Source organism: Balaenoptera musculus, chromosome 6, assembly GCF_009873245.2.
Source record: "Balaenoptera musculus isolate JJ_BM4_2016_0621 chromosome 6, mBalMus1.pri.v3, whole genome shotgun sequence".
Taxonomy (NCBI): Eukaryota; Metazoa; Chordata; class Mammalia; order Artiodactyla; family Balaenopteridae; genus Balaenoptera; species Balaenoptera musculus.
The window spans coordinates 25,807,823-25,832,926 of NC_045790.1; the positions used below are offsets into that span (position 1 = coordinate 25,807,823).

Consider the following 25,104-nt stretch of genomic DNA (forward strand, 5'->3'; position numbering starts at 1 on the left):
GGAGCATTTAGAAATGCATTTAGAAAATAAGAATTACAGGTAGTTGTGGGATCACATTACAAATCTGACCTTTGCTTCTGCTTTCTTCTCCAGGGCCTGCTCTCTTTTCTGAGTGCCCCACTCATAGGTGCGCTGTCTGATGTGTGGGGAAGGAAGCCCTTTCTCCTCGGCACCGTCTTCTTCACCTGCTTTCCAATTCCACTGATGAGGATCAGTCCATGGTGAGTGGCTAGGTCCTCCATCATGACTGTCTGTTTTGGATCACCTGTGGACAGTACACCTGCAGTGTGCTTTTTAACCTTTGCAAAGCAGTTGTACCTGTGTTCTCATTTGAACTCTTCGGTAATACTGAAAGCTAGTAGGCAGTTGCCATCATGCCCACCTAAGTTCTTCACTTAGGTGAAGAAATAGAAAGAAAAGATGTCTCTAAGGGCAGCTATTGTTGCCATGAGGTAAGTTACAAGATTGGGTCCTGGGAGGGGGCAGACAATCCCTGTACTCACTCAACTGTGACTCATTTGACTTTGAAAATGTGTTGTTTTTGTCAGCTCATTGCTCTGGGGCACTGACATGAACATAGTTTATATCAAAAGGCAGGAGTCACTTTTTTGTGTACTGTATTAAGACCAATAGCCTATTCTAAATCATAATGTGAATTTTAATTTGATCTCATTTTTTCATGATAAATAAGGAGAGAATAGTTAGCATGTAACCAAGGCTATTTAGTTAATAAAAATGGGTTGGAATTTGCACCTGAGCAGTAACTTAGTTTTTCTGGAGTACAGAGGATGGTATTTTGGCCAAAATTCCTGTTGCTGAGATGCTATTCCTATGTGAAGAACATACTTTAGAATGGAGGGTTTTTGTGTTTCACTTTCTCGGGGGTTTTTTAAAAATGCGATTAATAGTTTCGGAGGGGGTTGCTCATGTGAAAATACTCTCATTTGATTATCTGATAGGAATTTTATGTCAACATTTGTCATGTTCCAAATATGTTGGCTATGTATAAGGAATCATTTTATTTCCTACCAGATGAATTTTTATAAAATACTTTTTGGTATTGAGTCTTTCTGTCCAAGAACAAGTCATGCTTTTCTGATGAATTAGGGTTTTTTTTTAATGTCCTCTCAATACCTTAAAATTTTTTTCTTCAGATCTTTAAGTGATTTTACCTCTTCTCTTCCAGTTTTCATGCTGCTGCTTCTGCTACTTGTGTAGACTAATGAATAATGTTAAATAAAAGTAATGATTATGGACCTATCTACCTCATATATATGAAGGAAATATAATGTTTCATCATTGAGTATTAAGCTACCTTTTGGGTTGAAAAATACTTGTTCCTATTTTATTTAGAGATTTTCTTTTTTAAAATCAAGGTTGAATGTCAAATTTTATTTGATGCCTTTTGCATCAGTGGAGATCATTTGAATTTTCTCCTTAGATCTACCAGCATGATGAATCATATTAATAGATTTCTAATATTGAAACATCCTTACATCCTAGGATTAAACCCTACTTTTTGTTCTGTGAGATTCTGTTTGCTAATATTTTAACTAGATTTTTTAAGCATCTATGCATATGATAGAAATTTTTTGTCTTAATTAAATTAATTTTTAAAATGCTTCCTGCTTTTGTGTATATGTATTTTTCTTAGCTGAAGCTAGGAAGTTTAGAAAGTTTTAATTTCTGTTCTGGCTACCTTTAAAAGTATAACTTTACTGCATACCCTTACTCTTTCGTGTTTTTAAACTGCATTTACTAAAACCCCTTGAACAGTGGCAAAATTAGTATGTTTCTCCTTCCTCTCCATCTTGATTATAATTTTATTAGTTGTCCTCTATATCTTTAAATATACATGTATTTTTTTAAATTTATTTTTTGGCTTATAGTCTTTACATGATATCTTTGGCTTTGGTTATAAAAGTGTGTATACACTACCTCTCTCATGGGTGTTTAAAATAATCTTTTTATAGGTGGTATTTTGCAATGATTTCCATGTCTGGAGTCTTCTCAGTCACGTTCTCTGTGATATTTGCCTATGTAGCTGATGTTACTCAGGAGCATGAGCGAAGTACTGCTTATGGATGGGTAAGATAATAGATTGTTTTTTAATCAGAGAAATAATGAACATTCTACTAAAAATTCACTGGAAAGTGAGATTTTATTAAAATAGTGTTAAATATTGACTTATGTAAAAGAAAATCCAAAGCAATTGAAATAAAAAAGGAGACTTATGAGAAGTTAAAAATAGCAAGATAGAAATTGCTAGTAATTTTTTTTCTGGTTTTAGTGTTGGAAGATTGGCAGGATGTGTTGAGTTGTCAGTTGCAAAGTTTTTTTAAAGTTGGTTTGATTTGTTTCTTGTTAGCTAATCTCTTGAGGAACCATAAACAGTAAACAGGTGCTACGATCATAGGTCTCTGTGTACCTAATTAGAATTGGAGAGGTGATAAAACCTCAGCCATGTTAATCCATTGTTACTCTATTGCTAGTTGTGTGACTCAGGCACTTATTTGGGACATGGTACTACAGAAAAAGGACTACATTCATTCAGCAAATAATTGCTGAGTGTATAACAAAAGTTATAGGAGACCTTTTTTGGGTAATTGACAATCATTTCTAATATTCTTAGGCAAGATAATGGCACTGTGGTTATGTAGGAGAAGAAAGACCTAAAGAAGATGGCAGGCTGAAGCCATTTAGGTCAGAGTGTCACAACTTTGAAAATTACTTAAGTGGTTCAAGGGGAAAAGATGACAGGCAAGCATTTGTGGGTATGTGTTCAATGTGTGAACCTCTTGGGGTAATTGGGTGTGGACAGGAAAAATTTTCCCTTCTTCCCTTTTAGGTTCTTTGGCCAGCATAATAATTAAATTGACGTAAGACAGATTAACAGGAGAAAAACAAATTTAATTTCATATGTATGGGAGTCCCACAAAGATGCGAGATACTCAAGGGAAGTCAGGCAATTGAGGCTTATATACCATCCTGAGCTAAGGAGAAAGAGGGTAGGGGTCTGGGGCTTCAAAGGGAAGGAAGACAATTCACAGGAAGATGAGGAGAGCAAATATCTGGTAAACAAATGTTTGCCATTCCATGCAGATAAGTCTGATATAAAAAGTTATCTTTACTATTTGCTCTCTTCCTGGCATAGGCCTCCTGTCTAAATTCTTTTAGGCTGTTAAGAGAAAGGTAAAAAGCTTTTCCTGAGTTTCCTGGGTCTTAATTGCCTTCAGCTAAAAACAATCCACATGCCAAAGTGGCACATTTTGGGGTGGCTTATTCTGCTCCCCTTCAGCGTGCATTGTGCTCTTCTCTCAACTTTCCTGTGTTTGAAATGTTTATAGTAAGAAGATGGAAGAAGAAAGATGATCTGGCTGGGTTGTTGAATGTTTGGAGGGGGATTGAATGCCGGAAACTCAGGATACTTCTCTCCTGAGTCTTACTTTTTCTTTTAAATCCCACTTCCTGGAAGACAGTAAGTAGTCATTCAGTGTTGACTGAGTGAATAATTGTATGGATCAATGATGGACATATAAGTCAGTTACTGCTGTTCCACAAAACACAACAGCAATTTTTACTTTGTTGACTTTAGACATCAGTAGTTTAAAAACTTCTCCTTCGACCCCACTTACCCTGTAGCTATTACTTGCTCTCTCCTTTCCTTCTTCCCTCCTCCCCTGAATGTTTCTCATGTCATGTCCTAAAACAGGGGCATCTCCAGAGTGCTGCGGAGGAGGACAGAGGGAGAAGCAGATAGGAAGGCTTCAAAGAAGGCAGGGTGTTCAAGGTGGGCTCTCAGGGTCGGTCAGCAGATTTGAGGGGTGCCAGAAACCTCATTTATCACACTTGTGCAGCTTTTCTCAACATCACAGAAAACACTCATTTCCCTCCAATTTCATTCGATTTTTGTTCCCTGCTTCCACCAGAAAAACCCCTCATGAAGCTGTTGTGCTAAGCAGTGGTACTTAAGGAAAGATTTCAGAGAGAGAGAGTTCCGGAACCAAAGTGACCATGACTTAGTTCCCCTGTCTCTAGCTCAGTTCTTCATCTGTAAAATGGCAGTTATAATAATGCCTGTTCGTAGGTATGTTGAGAGAAGTTAGTGAGAGGAGCGCCCTACTGAAGTGTGCCCTCAACCAGCATGTAAGGCTTCCTGGACTTGGTCACAGGACTCAGGATTTGGTCAGTGGCTAACCTTTACATTTACCTTTACATGTCAGATGTTGAGATGACAAACCTGAAAAAATTAAAAGAAAAAAAGCTTGCAGGCTACCTTACAGATATAGGAGGATTTATTGCCAATTAATTACAGGATTGTCCATCAAGTCTAGCTGAAATTCTAAGAAGCATTTTGAGGTCTGTTAAAGAATATATATGTTTATCTTCCTTACTGAAACTCCTGCAGTAAACAAAGAAAAGTGGTAATTCTTTCAATGGCTGCAATAATGAATTTAAGTTAATGCTCATTGAGAGACTGCTGTGGTGAAGTCATCCTTTAGATTTATTCACCAGTGTCGTATTGAGTGTTAAATCAAAGAGGGATTTTAGATAAATACACAAACTAAGCAAGTAGGCTGCTTTAAGTTTTAAGAAAGATGCAACGTTTTACACAGAATTTCATGGGGCCATAGATTCTCAGAAACTCATTCAACAAGTATTTATTGAGCACCAACTGTGGCAGAGTAATGTAACTAATCAAATAAAACAATTAGGAAACCACTGCTGCTCCCTGTCCCCTTCTGATATTTGAAATTTGGTGACTAACCTTTTTACTTTCATTTCCATATTGCACATGATTAAATTGGCTCCCAGAGTATTCATTATTAAATATTTTAATAACAGATTTTTTCCCACTAAATTCCTATTGTTTCTCACTATTACTACATGTATATAATAATTATGTTTTACTTTTTGCATACTTGAAGAAATTAAACTGATCTTTAAGTATTATACCTGCTTCAGTGTACCACTAAGGGAATGGAGGGAGGAAGATTTGGGTATTATAGGTGGGCATTAGTAGACGGAGAGATGGGAGGAGGAAATCCTGAGCACTGTAGGACCTAACCAAATTGGGCTGTGTTAGGAGGAGGGGGTAGGCCTGCCCCTCTGTGTCTGAGAGCATTTGCCCTGCGGTACCATCTAAGTCAAGTTATGAAGCTTTCGGGTTTTCTGATACATAGACTTGTAAATAATAATGCTCGTGTCTTCTTCGTGTTTTGCAAGACTTAAAGATTCTCATTAAGATTTCTGCCTTTGGTAGTTTCTCCATGGCAATGTACAAATGTTTGAATTATGGAAATACCAGAAAATAGGGCACTTCTCCCTTAGAGCAGTGTTGCAGGATACATCACATGGATGGGAAAGATGAATTTAAAAGTTTACCATGGTTTGGAGTGCATCATTTATTGATAATGAGCATTAATCTCATAATCAATCATTCTTTATCCCCCCTGTTTATATCTGAAGTAGTTACTGTATCCCCTTCAAATTTGTGGGGGAGCTTAGTAGAAGGCAGTCATTTTCTGTTCAAAACTGATGTATCGTGTATTCTTACATATTAAATTATTGTTATATAGATAATAATTTAATTCCATTGTTCTTAATGACCAAATCTTGAGTTATTGAACAATCTTTATCTTAGAAAATGTCCAATTGGCTAGAATAGAATTATGATAGTAGAATTAGAAATGTCTGACAAATAATGAAATAAATGATTGAGTGTTTTCTTCTGTATACTCCATGATCTTTAGATTCTTTACACTTGGAATGCTGTGGAATTATAGAAGCAGTTTTAGCTGAAATTTAGGTCTAAGTCTGACTGTGCATTTTAGTGAGAAAGATTAACTTGAGAAATTGGAAGATGGCTTCCAGTTCTTGCTCATCTGTGTGAACTTAAGACATATATTGTTTCTTTATTTGTACATTGAGTTGTAGAATATCTTCTCAATTTACATACAGTAATTTGATAAGGATTAAGTAGTGGGAAACTGTTACGAATAAATGAATGAAAGACCCATTTTGTGCAGGTATGATGTTGTTAGTATTAGCACCTGAGGACCCTGCAGCAGTGCTTCCGTAGCATGTGAGGATGCTGCAGCAGTGCTCCCATAGCTGTTTGCATGTCATTGCAATTTATAATATAAAGTTACATGATTGCCTTGATCTTCTTAAATAAAATGAAAAAAACCTGAAGGGCAGGAGCTCTGTCTTCTTATTTATCTGGCACATAGTAGATGCTCAATAAATATTGAACCAGGGAATTCCTGTTCCCCAAATTAGAATTCCCTATACCCCCTTTTTTTCCCCAGAAATTTTTTTACTTTTGGCTTTTATAATATTTTTAGTATAATACTAATTTCCAATACGTTGTATTTTCACATTCAGTTAGGGGGTGATGGATGAAGAAAAAGTGTTATTGCCTACCCAGGAGTCATAATTTCAATCATAGATAATGATTTCTGTAGTTTCTATTAAAATCCATTAGAAGTTTAAATAACCAACTTATTATAAATGTGCTTTTGACACTCAGTCTGGTTATAATTTGGAGACTCCCCGTTTAAGCTTCTGAACATTCAGATTACATTTCACAATAAAGGGAGCCTTCTACGTGCTTATATGAAAGCAGTGTGAAGAAGCTTCACGTGGATTCAAGTTGCAAGGGTGATCAGTTGACTCAGTGGTCTCTGGTATTAGGTGGAGGTTGGGGGTGACAGCATGACAAAAGTCCCTAGCCTGGGGATTTCTCCATTTAAAAAGCTTTGGCGTCTCCCTCAACAAATCTTTTTGGATTTTTTGTTGTTGTTATAGCTTTTTCTAAGATTACCAGAGATTTTTCCCCTCTCAGTGCTAATGAAATGGTGAAACAGTACATGTTTTTGGAAGATGAAATCAAGCCTAGTCTCTGAATAATTTGTAGGTTTTATCATCAACCCTGCAGAAATTTTTTTCATACCTTTCTCTCTACATCCCCATTCCCCAAATAAAGAAGATTAAAACATGTATATTTTATTTATGGGGGAGGTTTTACAATTTTTATTTCTAACAAATCATTATTTTGCATTCTTGTAGCTTTCTAGAATAACTCCAATTAGTTAATAGCTTGTGAACAAGTCCTTAAAACAAAATTACTTTCATTCTTTTTCATTCTTAAAAGTTGTGTGCAACACAATCCTTTTGTCTTTTTTAAGCCAGGGAAGGATGGCTTTAGGTATGTACCTGTGGGAACCTGGATGAGAACAGGAATATAGGTGTGCACCTGCAGCAGATGGGACCCTGGGTGAGAGTGTGCTTTTTCCATAGGTCTCAGCCACATTTGCAGCCAGTCTGGTCAGCAGCCCAGCCATTGGAGCATACCTGTCCGCCAGTTATGGAGACAGCCTTGTTGTGCTGGTGGCCACAGTGGTGGCTCTTCTGGACATCTGCTTCATCTTATTGGCTGTTCCAGAATCTTTGCCAGAGAAAATGAGACCTCTTTCCTGGGGAGCTCAGATTTCTTGGAAACAAGCAGACCCTTTTGCGGTAAATAAAAACATGAAAACATTTACTTTCCTAAATATCTTTCTAAGCCATGCAAATAAAAGAACATTCCTGCAGTCTCAAGCATCCTAGCAGTTGTTGATCTATTTTTTTTCTCCAGTAAAAATAGAAAAAATGTATTTGCAAGTAAGGGACTGAGGTAGACTGTACACCAAGGAATATATAGAATTGCTACTTCTTAAGTCAAGCATGTGGTTATCCTATGGGAAGAGACAAGAAATGTCCAGTTTATCCCTGATGAAGACTTGGGAAGGAAGGGTTTTTTCTTTTTGCATAGTTGTTTTCATCTTTCTTTTAACAAAATAAATGAAGGTGGACATTTGAAGTGGTTGTTTCGATTCACTTAAATTCAAAAAGGTTAAATGCATTTGGACCGACTAAAGTAGTTATTATCTAAGTTGTTAATATACACCCACGTTGAACTTGTCTTTTGCGGATAGAATGGAGTCTTTGTTTTCTCTTTTGTCATGGGGGAATCCCATTAACAACTAGAAAAAGTACTGAGAAGAAGAATCTTCTCTCCCCACCTTCTCTGGTTTGAAATTGTTCTTGAAGAAAATATGTGTGGAAAAACATAACCAGAGATTTGATATTTGCTTTTTTCCCTTAAGTTTACCTTTTAGGAAAAATACATATAAGAAAACTAACTCATGAGAAGTTCTTTTCTAAAAAGCTCCCTCATTGTATGACCTGGGGACCCTGCTCATTCTGTTTGTGCTGTAATGTCAGATATCAAGAAATAGGTGTGGAGAGAAGGAAACCAGGAGTGGAGGCAGTCAGACCTCCCACCTTGTCATGTACTGGTCAAGCTACACAGAGAAATTCCTCTATGTAGTGGAACTATTGTGGCTTACTTTTCAGGGCTGTTATGAGGATTGCAGTGAATGTATATAAATTAACCAGTCTAGTGTCTGGTATATAGCAAGGTCCCAATAGACATTAGCTACTTTTGCTTTTAATTATATGAAGGTTACAGTTATGATGACCTAGAATGCACTGCAGAACTCTACACTCTGTAGACAACTTTTGGTGCACCTTTTGGTCTACTCAAACATCCTGTGTAGAGAGGGGTATAGGATTTTTGGACTAGGTTGTAACATTCAAAAAGTTGTTACTGGTCAGAGAATCTTGTCGTCACTGACCCCATGGCTGGAGCATATTTATTTGTCTACCAATTTTAAAGGCAAATTTAATACTAACATTTTAAAGAATAGAGTAAATTTATGTGTAATTAAAACACTGTGCTGTTTATGGCTTTAAAGGAGTTGTATTATGAATGAAACAGAGAGATGAGATTTTCTTAAAAGGTTCTGGAGCAATGTTTTTTCAGGGTCTGTTCATAGCATGTTCAGGGTCTGTTTCAGGATGTGAACCAGTATTGTTAACAAAGATGAGCAAATTTTTAAAAAAAAAAAAAAGAGAGAGAAAGCTATAATATTTGAAACATACCTCTGAAATTAGGACTTCTAACCTCCTTTAAGAGATGGTGATAGATTTAATGTTAAGGCTCAATTCCTTTTATATATAATCCATTCATCTTTTGTTATCCACCTTAATAGATCAAAACAGTGCAGCCAATATCCCAGAATATCAGTGACATCAGTATCTATTTGCTTTTTATATGTTTCTATTTCTGCTTATTCCTAGTCACTGAAGAAAGTTGGAAAAGATTCTACCGTCTTACTAATCTGCATCACCGTTTTTCTTTCATACCTTCCTGAGGCTGGACAGTATTCAAGTTTTTTCCTTTATCTCAGGCAGGTGAGTAGTGAGTGCCTAGTAGCTTTTGAAAATGAGGAAAATCAGAGATTGGGATCTGGCTAGAGGTATTTTGTGGGAAAACACTGTAGAGAAAAAAATTGTGTTAACTTGCTTCTAGTTATAAATGTAGGTGCTGACATATAATTAGTAGTCAGGAAACCTTTAGTGCAATAATTTTTAAAATACAATAAAATGTTTACTGTGGAAAAAATTTCTTTGAGAGTTATACAGAAAGAGAATTAGTAGAAACAGAATTTATTAAATCTTTAATAATACCCATTAAATTTCACAGAGAGGTAAAGTTTATTTCAGAAGTGCCCTGACCCCCTGGGTCTGATCACAGCCAGCTTGCTTAGCCATCTATAGTAGGCCATAGCTCAACACCACTGTAGACTGACTTCAAGGTGGCTCACAAACAATAACCAAAATAATCTTTTCTCCCCTCTGATTTTTCTCTTTAAAAATTTACACTTTACTTTGTCCTCCCCAAAAGGCAATTGACTTACGGCAATTAAAAAAAAAAGTTCCCTTTTCCAACTGTTGTTTTAGGTCTCTGGGATTGCTAAGACCTGAGTTGCCTTCCACTGCAGTCCTGTCTTGGTCTCTTACTGATTTCACTGGAAGCCCTCCTCCTAAATTCCTCTATTTTTAGAGATATTTTTAAATAAAATTTGTTAAATTCTCCATTCTCATAGTTTTCCTGAGAGTATGAGACTACAATATTTTATATGGTGGCACGTTTAAGTAAAACTTTTTTTCAAGCAGTTTTATTTTTGTTTTGCTCATTATGGTGGGTGGATGCTGGAGATTTAGAGGGAAGAGTGGTGAGATAGTGTAGTTAATGTAGAAAATTATATATGCATACATTAAATTACATTAAATTTGCATTTAATGTAGAAAATAATGTAGGAAAAATGGGAACGTCCAAGGAAGAAAGTGAAAAAACATGTCTCCTTCTCAAAGTGTTCAACATAGAGTTCCCAGCAAATCTATTTCTAGGTATATAGCCAAGAGAATTGAAAACACATACCTGTACAAAAACTGTTACACAAATTATTATTCATAGTAGCCAAAAAGTAGAAACTACCCATATGCCTATTAACTGATGAAATGGATCAACAAATGTGAAATATCTATACAACGGAATGTTATTATTTGGCAGTAAAAAGCAGTGAAGCACTGATACATGCTACAGCATGGGTGAACTTTGAAAACATTATTATAAGTGAAAGAAACCAGACCATATATAGTATGATTCCATTTGTATGAAATGCTCAGAATAAATAAATCCATAGAGATAGAAAGTAGATTATTGGCTGGGTGGTAGAGTAGGCTGGAGGAATGGGAATCCTAATGGGGTACCATGTTTCTTTGAGGAATGATGAGAGCTTTTAAAATTGATCATGGTGATAATTTCCCAACTCTGTGAATATAAAACTAAAACCATTGAGTTGTACACTTGTAATGGGTGAATTGTATGGTATTTTAATTCTGTCTCAATAAAGCTGTTTTAAAAATATATTTACAGGGGGTGTGGGGAGGGGTGGACTGGGAGTTTGGGGTTAGTAGATGCAAACTATTACATATAGAATGGATGGACAACAGGGTCCTACTGTATAGCACAAGGAACTATATATTCAGTGTCCTGGGATAAACCGTAATGGAAAAGAATATAAAAGAGAATGTGTATTATGTATAACTGAGTCACTTTGCTGTACAGCAGAAACTGACGCATTGTAAATCAGCAATACTTCAATTAAAAATATATATATATTTACAAATTAGACTGAGAAATAGATTCCAATTTTTTAAAATTGCATTTGATTAGAGAGTAATAGGATATTGTTAATGTCAGCAGCACTGGTTTGGGAACCAGAGGTTCTAGCTCTAACTCTTTTTATTAGCTAGTTGTGTAACTTGAAGCAAGACGGTCATTTATGAAATGTGAAGATTGTATACAATAACTTTTAAAGTTTTTTTCTGAATTTTATAAAGTTTCAATAGATAGGGCAAATAAAAACTTGATATTTAAAACTTTAAAGTTTTAGTAGGCATTTCAGAGCTGCTGTTAAGATTAAGAGGCTTAGAAATCATTACCAGCTAACTTTGGCTGCTCTTTAGAATTAGAATCACCGTGGAAGCTTTTTAAAACATACCTGTGTCTGGGCCCAGAGAGTCTGATTCAATTGGTCTCAAGTGGATTCCAGCATCTCATTTCTCCCCTCTCCCTTCTTCTCTTCTCCCCTTCTCGGTTGCCCACATGATTTTAATGTGCAGCCAAAGTTGAGAGCCACTGACTTTGCCAGTGAGCATACTCTGTGTTGGCAGCATCAAAAATCGAATCATTTTCTTCATGTTCTCTCTAACGCTTGATAATGTTATATTTGTCTCTTGGTGGGTTGCAGATGGGGATGGATATGAAAAAAATAGGTAGGCCTACAGTAGAAAATATTATCTTAATATTTAATATTAAATTAAGTTGTGCTGCTTATAATTATTTCTTATGACAGATTTAGATATAAATTATTGGTTAAATAGGTTCAACTTTGAGCACTGCCTAATTTGCCATTGTCAAGGTTTTATGAACTTTCCTCAACTATTTTATTCTATGGCTTTAATGGAACATAACATTCCTTATTTTTATAATATCTGTATTACAAAGTGTTTTCATTTCCACAGGTCATAGGTTTTGGATCTGTTAAAATTGCAGCATTCATAGCTATGGTAGGAATTCTGTCTATTGTGGCTCAGGTGAGTGTTATTTTACCCATCCCTTTTTTTTTTTTTTAATGTTTTTAATCTGAAGTAACTGTAGATTCATAGGAAGCTGCAAAGAAATATTCATGGAGATCTCCTGCACCGCTACCTCAGTTCCCCTCCACCTCTGCCATGGTAACATCTTGTGCCCTATGGTATAATATCAAACCCAGTAAACTGACATGGATACAGACCATAGAGTTATTCCATTTTTAATAGAATCTTAAGGTTATGATTTAGGAGGAATTTAACACAACTTTTCAATACTTTGTAGAGTACATGTTGTTACCTCTAATGGATCAATTCAGCAAATAAAAATTTGCTTTTACAACCACCAACCACAATCTAACTCCAGTATTGCAAAATTAACCAGAAAAATGTTTCAATATTATTTTAATATTGAAAAGTAATGAAGGTGAAAAGCAGAAATGAAATTTTGTAACTATTACAATCCTTGCTGTCCCCAGGACTGAAGAAATGTGGTAAGTCAGTACATTAGGATATATGTAATGAGTAAAGAGTATTTATTAAATGTTTCCTCATCTATTATAGGACCACAAAAGGCAGGGCATATGTGCTTTTAAATTAATTCATTGATATGCTTAGATGCGTTCACTATATCATATGGGACTGTTACGAGGCTATTTCCCTGGAACAGCTATATGCTGCTTTAAAGCATGGTAGGCCAGGTGGAGCACTCTTCTGTGATAACTCTCTCAAAGAGAAAAGAGAAGGCTGCAAAATTGCTTTGCCCAAATATTAGAATTGACAAGGCTCATAAGAATGCATCAAACCAAGGGCCTTTTATTTTTTTTTAACTGTATCAGCAAATGTAAATTTGCTTGTAAATTTGATTTTGGCTTGTTTTTTATATTAACTCTGGTTAGTCGATTAGCCCAGATTCATCTTTTATCCTATGCCTTTTCAGGCTGTCTCACCTAATTTTTTAGCAGAGTACATATTTGTTAAAATCACATTTGTATCAGTCCAACTTTGTGAAACTGTTAACCCCCACCAAAATCCCACATACTCTGTAAATGTTCATCAGGGGTTTGCTGTTCACTGGTGGTTAAATTATTGGCATTTCTCCAAAGAGGCGGAGGCATTTTCTTCTCAATCACAGTAACTGTTGAACAGCTGTGATGACCTTTTGGGAAGTGATAAGCACCAGATAAACAGGTTTCTGGGGAGGAGGCCGAAGGCCCTGAGCCCAGGTTAGTCTGGGAAGGCCCCGAAGTTTCACCCCTTTAGAGCTACATCAGTACTGCACGGCCTCCAAGGTCTTAGGTCAGGTGGTCTGCCATTTTGAGATTCTTGGTCACCATTAATGTGCTTCCCCACAGAACTTGCATCAAATCTTGTGCTTGTGTTCATATGATTACTCAGGATTATCCCCTTTGCTTTGCAGACGGTCTTTCTTACCATCTTGATGAGATCATTAGGGAATAAGAACACCGTTCTCCTTGGTTTGGGTTTTCAGATGTTCCAGTTAGCCTGGTACGGTTTTGGATCTCAGGCATGGTAAGCCTCTCCCATGGATTCTCATGAACTAATAGACAGATGTATCTTTTAGAGGAGCTCGAATTAGTTGAGTGTGATGTGAAGGAAGCAGGAGTTATTTTACTGGCATAGTGTATTCAACATTTCAAAAACTGTTTAGACTTAATTTGGGGAAGGGTAGAGCTGGTAATTTAGGATTATTTGGATAGATTGCCTTCACCTCAGCAGGCTTTCAGTGAGTTGTTACTTCCTCTGGCCCTCCGAAAAAAAGTTTTATGCCTAATTTTTAAACACATTTGTCAATTTTTGGAGACAACACATTATAGGCAAAAACAAAACAAGAAGATAAGGAAAAATGACTGATTATGGTGGGATTTACTACTATCATTAGCTGAGTGACTTTGGACAGTGACATAACCTTTATAATATAAAGCATATGAGTTAGATGAACACTGAGATCTCCTCCAGAATCTTGTGTATCCTGATCAGTTATTACTCCTAGTGTATTAGATTCCCATTAAGAGGAAGGAAGGTCAAATTAAGCCCTGTGGAATAAGAAGAAATAAAAAGAATTTTGAGTGCTATTTTGTTGTGTGGCAAGTTTCCCTATGTGCCTGGCTACCAAATACTACAGTTCATATCTCTGTTTTAGATATTTGAGTTGGTCCCCATTTTGCAGTCATAAATGGATGACACAATTTAGAAGAACTCGAAATGCTTTAGGTGGTCAGTGGTTGATTCTTCTTGTTCTTGGAAATCTTAATTTCAGTCCCATGAACTTTGGTTCAGTAGCTGATTCTGTCAAACTCATGGTACCTTAGAAAGATTCTGTTGACCTAAAGGGTTTTTCCTTTTAAGTAAGGACGTGCATGTCGTCCCCAAGAGAGTCTGGCCAAGCAGGTTTTAAGCCCAGTTGGGGCCTCACTTTGCTCACACTCAATGCCTAATACTGACACACATGTAGGTCCCTTTCATTGAGAAAAAAACAAAGGTCTAAAGGAAGCACACTTGGAAGTCTGCAGGATGTCATCCTGAACTTCAGGTCTCTGAAGTGTTGTGTGCCACCAACTTTTTCTGTCGGTGGCACACAACACTTTATTGAGGAGTAGAAAACTGAGCAGCTCAAAGACAGTATGGAGGTGAGCCTTTGAGAAGTACAAAGAAAAAAGTGGAAAATTGGTAGGGAAAATGTGGTACTTATAGAAACAAGAAATCCTTTTGCATTTCATTGAGCTTGCATCTAAATATGGTAATAGGGAAACCAGGAAGAACAGATTTGACAGAGGTAAAATAAAGAAATGAAACTTTCCCAGCCCGTGAAGTGATCAGTATTAACAGATGCATAACCTTCTAGGTTAAAAAAAAAAAAAAATCCATTTTTAAAGAGGAAAAAAATAAATGCAACTTAACAGAAGAAAACAGAAAGCATTTTGTGCTTTTGCCATTGTTTGTACTCTGAACAGCAAGCTCATTGGGGCTGGCCTGCTCCCTGACCGCAGCCTGTCCTGTCTTTGCAGGATGATGTGGGCAGCAGGGACCGTGGCCGCCATGTCCAGCATCACATTTCCAGCAGTCAGTGCCCTCGTCTCTCGGAATGCAGAGTCAGATCAGCAAGGTGAGGTCACTGTTTTCCTCCTTCAACGGAGACGTACCTGCCATAAGCATGAGCAACTCTGAGCCTGTCTTCACATCAACAGAGCAAGAGGTTACAGCCATGTGGTCCCTGCTCAACAATCATACCTATTTACTTTGGCAAATAGGAAAATTCTGTTTTCCTTCCTACTTTGATCTTTGATCATATTTTTGAAATCTGGACTCAGCAGGTCAGAATACTAAGACAACTATCCATTTTCTCTTTTCAGTTTTGACTCCTCTTTTATTTGTCACCGTTAGAATTTAGAATTTACTAGACTTTAATCATATTTTAACAGACTAGTTAGTAAAACAATGAGTTCTTTATTTAATCACTGAAATTTCTTTAATTTGGAATCACTCAGAGTCTATTACTCAGTTTAGGAAATGATTCTTTGAGTGGATAAAGAAAAATAAATCTGAGTAGTTCTTGATAATTGGATGCAGAGTGAGAGACAAAATTAAGATGACTATGTAGAGTAGCACTCTGTCTAGACTCTTACTTCATCCTTCTGTGCCTCTGGCTTCCCTATCAAGCAGTTCCTACTGCCACAATTAATCCTTTTCTTTCTCCATCACTTAATGACTTACCTGACTGTAGTCAGGAAGTAGTGAATTTTAGAAGAAAAAAATTTTAATGCCTTAGAGATATTTTTAAAGTTTCAGTAAAAAACTAGATTGGAAAAGATAGTTTATTCATTGCACCTATTTTTCCACATCAGAAATTTGCCATCTTATTCATATCTACTTTTATTTTTTTTTAATCTTTTTTTTTTTTTTTACAGTAGGTCCTTGTTGGTTATCTATTTTAAATATAGCAGTATCATTTGAAGACCACAAATTCTGTGTGTTACCCTGGTTATGTTAACTTAGCTGACTGCATCCTTAGGGAGGTGTTGTGCTTGAAGTAAAGGCATGAGCTATCTGTGAAGGATGGGCATTGCCTCAGCATCTAAGAGACACTATCCTATCTCTCAGGGCATGAATTTTCTTTGGCCTTTTTTATGCTTACATGTATTAATACAGATGTTTCTGAATGTCAGCATATAAACTTATTAGAACACACTGTATTAGGTTGAATTATATTTGACCATTTTTGATTTACAGAAACATTCATCTCATGGTTCAAGCTAATTTTTTACCTGCCACATTAGATACCAGAGATATCTAGAAATTAGCACTTGTGGGATTTTTCAGTAGAGGTGTACAGGGAGATGGACCTGGAGTATGGAGGTCGCTGTGAGGAACAGAATCTGTCTGAAGGTGCTGGGAGCACACAGCATCAGGACCTCTGTACTCACACATGGGCAGGGGGGATACAAGAGGCAAAGGGCAGATTTTTATTGTAAAAACACCATTAAATGAGTAGAAAAGGAAAATCTCAATCCACAGAAAAGTGTAAATTGCCTATAAATGGAGAATATTAAAACTTTTTATTATTCCCTGATTATAGGAAGCTCTGCTGTTAGGGAATTCAGCCTCAAAAGGATTTTAGAAACATCACTGTCATTTCATATCCTATAGATCTTAGGACAGGGAGTGAGGATAGCATTAAAAGGACATAGAAAACCAAGGAAACATTTGTGCAATGAATGAAAATATGATGGGTAAAGTCCCTAAAATCTACTTTCCAAAGCCCAGACTACTCAGTCCAGCAGAAGCAGTATTTCATATTAGTAAGAAAGTACTGTTAAGTCTCCAATCTTGAGATGCTTATCTGAGAATACTGGCTCCCTTCTCTTTTTTCTGATTTAGGAGTTGCCCAGGGTATCATAACTGGAATAAGAGGACTGTGTAATGGCCTGGGGCCAGCCCTGTATGGCTTCATATTCTACATGTTCCACGTGGAACTGACTGAGTTGGAACTGGAATTGAATTCTAACAATGCTGCCCTGCAGGTAATTTGGTAATAAGTCTAGGTTTACAATAGCAATTGTGTCTGATTATAGCAAAATCTTCTGACCTTAAATTTGGAAAGTTCTTATTTTTATAATACTATTGTATTTGACAGTAGTAAGTGCTATGTTCATTGCTTCCTGTGACTAGGGAGGGATCATTTCAATGATTTAATATCTTATGTAAAAGATTTGTCTTAACTTTGTTCAGATTCTGTTTTCACCTATATAATTACTCTGATCAGAATGCTGTCCTCTGGTGAAGCTCAGGCCAAATAAAAGATGAAATGACCTAAAATTCCAGCTAGAATTTGAGCTAGAGTGCTTTTTCTACTATTTATTTGCTATTACTTCCCTCCTTCCAAGCTATATTTAATATAGATTTCTATACAAAATTGGAATTACTGTTCATGTACATAGTGCATAATCTCAGGTCACAGGGCAGGATTAGAGGTAAACAACTGTTGTTTACATGTTTGGTTAAGCTGTTGGAAAGTGGTGCACAAAGCAGTGATTAGTTGCCCTCCATCATATTCCAGACACCAGGCTTTGTTAGAATTTGCTATGACACTTAATGAACATTTGCTTATGAGAAAGTAACTCACTTTTCAGTGGTGTGCTTTTTTGGGGTCGTCCAGGACTAATTTTGATTTGAAAGACTAACCAAATTCTTCATCTTCATTTGTTTCCCACACCCATCAGGGAGCTGTCATCCCAGGCCCACCGTTTTTATTTGGGGCATGTATAGTTCTTATGTCTTTTCTGGTTGCCTTATTCATCCCTGAATACAGTAAAGGCAGTGGAATTCAAAAACATAGCAACAGCATCAGCGGCAGCCTGACCAACACTCCAGAACGAGGCAGTGATGAAGACATTGAGCCACTACTGCAGGACAGCAGCATCTGGGAGCTCTCTTCCTTCGAGGAGCCTGGGAATCAGTGCACTGAGCTATAAACTCTGCAGAAACGAGAATTCTGTAGACTCCATCTCTGAGAGCCATGGGGGAGCCACACCACACTGGAGACTTCATGGTGCTGGAGGGGAGATACTAGTGGCATCCTTCAGGGCCGAGTTTGAGAAGTAACCACCTCCATCCCTCATCTCCCTCCCCTTCCTCCTCCTCTTCCTTTTCTACCATTCTTTTTCTTTCTGTTTATATGTTAGAACAAGTTAAGGTTTGAAATACTTTTCTGCAAATAATATGCAACTCTCAAAGTTATCTGGAATCCACACTTTGAAACTCAGAAAAAGTCATCTCTGGTAGAAAGGATGACTTTCCTTTAATAACTCCAGAGTAAGAGTGACCATGTCCTTTTCGGTAGAAGGTGCAGGATTATAGTACAACTGCCTTCTCTGGCAAAATTTGAGATAAAGAATCCCATATTTTCTTCCCTCCTGTTTCTCTGAACTGTGCCCGTTTAGCCCATAGGTGTTTATGAGTGGCCGCTCCAAGGGTCACTCAGTATCAGGGATCTATTGCCTTTGTTCAAAGGTCAAGCAAATAACTAGTCTTACTCTCCTTTCCTTCTCTGTACTTCCTATTCTTGGCTAGAATGAAATTCAGCATATACACCTCTGGGCAGTAATAATATTAGTGATAACCTTCACCAGATGAAGGAAAATTTTTTAATAAATTTAAATCATGAAGAACTAGCAATTCAGATTCCTGGACCTAATGTTTTGGTTAGATCCAAGGTGATTTTACAGAAGAAAAACATACATCAGCCATTCTGGTGGCAACATAGAAATTGGAGGGTGCTTGTAAGAAAGTTTTCAACAATGTAAACATTCCTAAGTGAGAATGAGAGTTAGTAACTGGATACCAGTGGAGTTTATATCCAAGTTTAGACTCACGTAATGCATTCTTACTATATTTGCTCCCACCCACATCTCCTGTGTCTTACTTTCCAGTGTTTCTCATTCATCACACACCTGCCTTAACTGCTCTATGTAAGCATTTGTTTTCAGTCAGTCTTTATTTTCACCTATCTGTCTGCCATTTGAATCTCATGGGAATATGCACAGCAAATTCCTTTCTAAAATATGATGGTTTAAGAAGCTCAGTTTCACAATAAGTGTCTTGCTAATTTTTTGAGATGTTTTATGGACAAAGAAAACTTTACAGATTATATGTATTTTCCTGCACCAGTAAGTGGACCATTAACTAGGGCCCATCTTTAACATAGCACTCCTTTGAAAGTTTTATAGGTATGAAATATATGTAGATATTCATAAGGAGTTTTAATTTTTTTTGATGGGGTGCTATATAAATCTTGTATTTATAAATGTAATGAAGGTATTGACAGAAAAAAATATATACAACTTTTATAAAGGATTGTGTACTGACTGAATACATTTAAAAGAAAATATATTTTGAAACCTGTTCTGCTGTGAACAAAGATAACATATCTTTTTACTATGCTGTTGGTTTTTAAGTTAAGCTTCCTAATGCATAATAAATTTGCAATGGATACTTTTATGTCTTTTGTGTTTCTTTAAAGCGAACAATACCATTGATCTTTGGGTTCTCCTTTGGGTGACTTTCAACTGAAATAAGTTTTTAGTCCTTAAGCTAATGCAGAAGATATGTGTATTTTCAAAATAAGTTTCATTTCAAAACCTCCCTTCAAAAAGTTGTGATCTTCAAAAAGAGATCACAACTATTTTTTATTTTTAAAAAAAGCAGGGATACAAAATACTTGTACACCCATGTTTATTAGCAGCATCATTCACAGTAACCAAAAGGTGGAAGCAACCCAAGTGTCCATTGTTGGATGAATGGATAAAGAAAATATGGTATATATTATACATAAATGGAATATTATTTGGCCTTTAAAAGGAACGAAATTCTGACACATGCTACAATGTGGATGAACCTTGAAGATATTGTGCTAAGTGAAATAAGGCAGTCACAAGATGACAAATACTGTATGGTTCAACTTATATGAAATATCTAGTCAAATTCATACAGAAAGTAGAATAGTGGTTGCAGGACTAGGGGGAAAGGGAAGTGGGAAGTTATTATTTAATGGGTAGAGTTTCAGTTTTGCAGGAAAAGTTCTGGAGATGGATGGTAAGGATGGTTGCACAACAATGTAATTGTACTTCATGCCACTGAACTACTTACAAATGGTTTAAATGATCCATTTTATGTTAGGTATATTTTGCCACAATTTTTAAAAGATGCTCTCATGGAGTCTTTGTTCTTTACCACTGCTTATCAAAATTGTAGTTTCTTTACCCAGTATAACAAATGTCATTTTTTAAAATTAGGTAGATTTTTTAAATTGAGATAAAATTAACAGGTGTATTTTGCGACAGTTTTTAAAAGATGCTCTCATGGAGTCTTTGTTCTTTACCACTGCTTATCAAAATTGTAGTTTCTTTACCCAGTATAACAAATGTCATTTTTTTTAATTAGGTAGATTTTTTTAATTGAGATAAAATTAACCATTTTAACCATTCCAAAGTGTACAATTCAGTGGTTTTTAGTTTATTCACAAGGTTGTACAGCTATTAGCACTATCTAATTCCAGAACATTTCCATCATCCCAAAAGAGAAACCCCATACCCATTAGCAATCACTACCAATTCCCCCTATCCCCATCCCCTGGAAACCAGTAATATACTTTGTGTCTATAGATTTGCCTATTTTGGACCTTTCATATAAATGGAATCACAGTATGTGACCTTTTGTGTCTGGCTTCTTTCACATAATGTTTTCAAGGTTCATCCATGTTGTAGCACATGTCAATTTTTATTCCTTTTTTAAGGCTGAATATTCCATTGTGTGGCATACGCCACATTTTCTTTATTCAGTTATCAATTGATAATGTATCAATCAAATGTCAGTTGGCATTTGGATTGTTTTCACTTTTAGGTTATTATGAATAATGCTGCCATAAACATTCTTGTCCAAGTTTTTGTGTGAACCTGTCCTCCTAGGTATATGTCAGGGAGTGGGGTTGCTAGGTCACGTAGTAACTATGATTAGCCGTCTGAGCAACCGGCACAGAGCTGCACATTTTACATTCCCATCAGTAATGTAAGAAGGCTTCAATTTCTCTGTATCCTTGCCAACATTTGTTATTTTCTGTTTTGCTGTTGTTGTTTATAGACATCCTAGTGAGTTTAGCGTGATATCTCATTGTGGTTTTGATTTGCATTTCCCTAATGATTGATGATGTTGAGCATCTTTTTGTGTGCTTATTTGCCATTTGTATCTTTTCTTTGGAGAAATGTCTATTCAAGTCCTTTGCCTATTTTTGAATCAAGATGTTTGTTCTCTTGTTGAGTTGTAAGAGTTCTTTATATATTCTGGACACTAGACTCTTATCAGATGTATGATTTGCAAATATTTTCTCCCATTCTGTGAGTTGGCTTTTCTGTTTCTTTATGGTGTCCTTTGATGCACAAAAGTTTGTGTTGATTAGGTCCAGTTTATCAGCTTTTTTTCTTTTTGGTGTTTTGTATGGTGTCATTATCTAAGAATCTGTTATCAAATCCAAGGTAATGAACTTATCCATATGTTTTCTTTTTTTTTTTTTCTTTTTTCACACATCTTAAAAGTTACCATTTTAACCATTTGAAAGGTACAATTCAGTGTTTTTTAGTATAGTCATAATATTGTTTAGCCATCCTTACTATCTCCAAAATCTTTTCATGTGCTTGCTGGCCATTTGAATATTCTCTTTGCAGAAATGTGTATTCAAATCCTTTGCCCATTTTTAAAATGGATTGTCTTTTGTTGTTGGGTTGTAAGTGATCTTTATATATTCTGGATGTAGACTTATATCAGATATACTGTTTATAAATATTTTCTCTCATTCTGTGGCTTTTCTTCTTACTTTCTAGATAGTGTCCTCTCATGCACAAATTTTGATAAAGTCCAGTTTATTTTTTTGTCAATTGTGCTTTTGGTGGCATATTTGAGAAACCATTGACTAATCCAAGGTCATGAAGGTTTACAACTATTTTTCCCTTCTAAGAGTTATATAGTTTTATCTCCTACATTTAGGTCTTTGATCCATTTTGGGTAAATTTTTTGTATATGGTGTGAGATAGAAGTCCTAATTTATCCTTTTTCATGTAGTTATCCAGTGCCCCGCACCATTTGTGGTTGTCTTTTTTTTTTTAAAAAAATCTTTATTGGAGTATAATTGTTTTACAATGGTGTGTTAGTTCCTGCTGTATAACAAAGTGAATCAGCTATATGCATATGTATATCCCCATATCCCCTCCCTCTTGCATCTCCCTCCCACCCTCCCTATCCCACCCCTGTAGGTGGACACAAAGCACCGAGCTGATCTCCCTGTGCTATGCAGCTGCTTCCCACTAGCTATTTTACATTTGGTAGTATATATAAGTCCATGCCACTCTCTCACTTCGTCCCAGCTTACCCTTCCCCCTCCCCATGTCCTCAAGTCCGTTCTCTACGTCTGCATCTTCATTCCTGTCCTGCCCCTAGGTTCTTCAGAATTTTTTTTTTTATTCCATATATATCTGTTAGCATACGGTATTTGTTTTTCTCTTTCTGACTTACTTCACTCTGTATGACAGACTAGGTCCATCCACCTCACTACAAATAACTCAATTTCGTTTCTTTTTATGGACAAGTAATATTCCATTGTATATATGTGCCACATCGTCTGTCGATGGAAACTTAGGTCACTTCCATGACCTGGCTATTGTAAATAGTGCTGCAATGAACATTGGGGTGCATATGTCTTTTTGAATTATGGTTTTCTCTGGGTTTATGCCCAGTTGTGGGATTGCTGGCTTATATGGTAATTCTGTTTTTTGTTTTTTAAGGAACCTCCGTACTGTTCTCCATCATGGCTGTATCAATTTACATTCCCACCAACAGTGCAAGAGGGTTCCCTTTTCTCCACACCCTCTCCAGCATTTATTGTTTGTAGATTTTCTGATGATGCCTATTCTAACTAGTGTGAGGAGATGATACCTCATTGTAGTTTTGATTTGCATTTCTCTAATGATTAGTGATGTTGAGCAGCTTTTCATGTGCTTCTTGGCCATCTGTATGTCTTCTCTGGAGAAATGTCTGTTTAGGTCTGCCCAGTTTTGGATTGGGTTGTTTGTTTTTTTGATATTGAGCTGCATGAGCTGCTTGAAAATTTTGGAGATTAACCCTTTGTCAGTTGATTCGTTAATAAATATTTTCTCCCAGTCTGATGGTTGTCTTTTCGTCTTGTTTGTAGTTTCCTTTGCTTTGCAAAAGACTTCAAGTTTCATTAGGTCCCATTTGTTTATTTTTTATTTTATTTCCATTACTCTAGATAGTGGATCAAACAAGATCTTGCTGTGATTTATGTCAAAGAGTGTTCTTCCTATGTTTTCCTCTAAGAGGTTTATAGTGTTTGGTCTTACATTTAGGTCTCTAATCCATTTTGAGTTTATTTTTGTGTATGGTGTTACGGAGTGTTCTAATTTCATTCTTTTACATATAGCTGGCCAGTTTTCCCAACACCACTTACTGAAGAGACTGTCTTTTCTCCACTGTATATCCTTGCTTCCTTTGTCGTAGATTAGTTGAACATAGGTGCATAGGTTTCTCTCTGGGCTTTCTATCGTGTTCCATTGATCTGTATTTCTGTTTTTGTGCCAGTACCACATTGTCTTGATTACTGTAGCTTTGTAGTATAGTCTGAAGTCAGGGAGTCTGATTCCTCCAGCTCCGTTTTTTTTCCTCAATACTGCTTTGACTATTTGGGGTCCTTTGTGTTTCCATACAAATTGTGAAATTTTTTGCTCTAGTTCTGTGAAAAATGCCATTGGTAGTTTGATAGGGATTGCATTCAATCTGTACATCGCTTAGGATAGTAGAGTCATTTTCACAATGTTGATTCTTCCAATCCAAGAAACATGGTACATCTCTCCATCTATTTGTATCATCTTTAATTTCTTTCATCAGTGTCTTACAGTTTTCTGCATACAGGTCTTTTGTATCCTTAGGTAGGTTTATTCCTAGGTATTTTATTCTTTTTGTTGCAATGGTAAATGGGACTGTTTCCTTAATTTCTCTTTCAGATTCTCCATCATTAGTGTATAGGAATGCAAGAGATTTCTGTGCATTAATTTTGTATCCTACTACTTTACCAAATTCATTGATTACCTCTGGTAGTTTTCTGGTAGCATCTTTAGGATTCTCTATGTATACTATCATGTCATCTGCAAACAACGACAGCTTTACTTCTTCTTTTCTAATTTGGATTCCTTTTATTTCTTTTTCTTCTCTGATTTCTGTGGCTAAAACTTCCAAAACTATGTTGAATAATAGTGGTGAGAGTGGAAAAACCTTGTCTTGTTCCTGATCTTAGTGGAAATGGTTTCAGTATTTCACCATTGAGAACGATGTTGGCTGTTGGTTTGTCATATATGGCCTTTATTATGTTGAGGAAAGTTCCCTCTATGCCTACTTTCTGGAGGGTTTTTATCATAAATGGGTGTTGAATTTTGTTGAAAGCTTTTTCTGCATCTGTTGAGATGATCATATGGTTTTTCTGTTTGAATTTGTTATAATGGTTTATCACATTGATTAATTTGCGTATATTGAAGAATCCTTGCATTCCTGGGATAAACCCCACTGAATCATGGTGTATAATCCTTTAAATGTGCTGCTAGATTCTGTTTGCTAGTATTTTGTTGAGGATTTTTGCATCTGTGTTCATCAGTGATATTGGCCTGTAGTTTTCTTTCTTTGTGACATCTTTGTCTGGTTTTGGTATCAGGGTGATGGTGGCCTCATTGAATGAGTTTAGGAGTGTTCCTCCCTCTGCAATATTTTGGAAGAGTTTGAGAAGGATAGGTGTTAGCTCTTCTCTAAATGTTTGATAGAATTCGCCTGTGAAGCCATCTGATCCTGGGCTTTTGTTTGTTGGAAGATTTTTAATCACAGTTCCAAATTCACTGCTTGTGATTCGTCTGTTGATATTTTCTATTTCTTCCTGGTTCAGTCTCAGAAAGTTGTGCTTTTCTAAGAATTTGTCCATTTCTTCCAGGT

General features: G+C 36.3%; 1 protein-coding gene across 6 annotated transcripts in view; it reads left to right on the top strand.

The window, feature by feature from the left end:
• MFSD14B (major facilitator superfamily domain containing 14B) overlaps nucleotides 1–19,563 on the top strand; it is an 84,950-nt gene extending 65,387 nt beyond the window's left edge. For 4 of the 6 annotated variants that reach the window (XM_036855020.1, XM_036855022.1, XM_036855023.1 and 1 more), the window contains 9 exons: nucleotides 94–221; nucleotides 1,974–2,088; nucleotides 7,303–7,521; nucleotides 9,187–9,300; nucleotides 11,980–12,051; nucleotides 13,466–13,578; nucleotides 15,075–15,172; nucleotides 16,945–17,087; nucleotides 17,787–19,563. In XM_036855020.1, the coding sequence (XP_036710915.1) occupies nucleotides 94–221; nucleotides 1,974–2,088; nucleotides 7,303–7,521; nucleotides 9,187–9,300; nucleotides 11,980–12,051; nucleotides 13,466–13,578; nucleotides 15,075–15,172; nucleotides 16,945–17,087; nucleotides 17,787–18,038 (1,254 nt within the window). In that variant the 3' untranslated portion in view covers nucleotides 18,039–19,563. Of the gene's footprint in view, nucleotides 1–93; nucleotides 222–1,973; nucleotides 2,089–3,712; nucleotides 3,791–7,302; nucleotides 7,522–9,186; nucleotides 9,301–11,979; nucleotides 12,052–13,465; nucleotides 13,579–15,074; nucleotides 15,173–16,944; nucleotides 17,088–17,786 lie in introns of those variants that run through there. The other 2 variants (XM_036855025.1, XR_005020269.1) reach the window with 2 other exon arrangements.
• The last annotated feature ends 5,541 nt before the right edge of the window (nucleotides 19,564–25,104 follow it).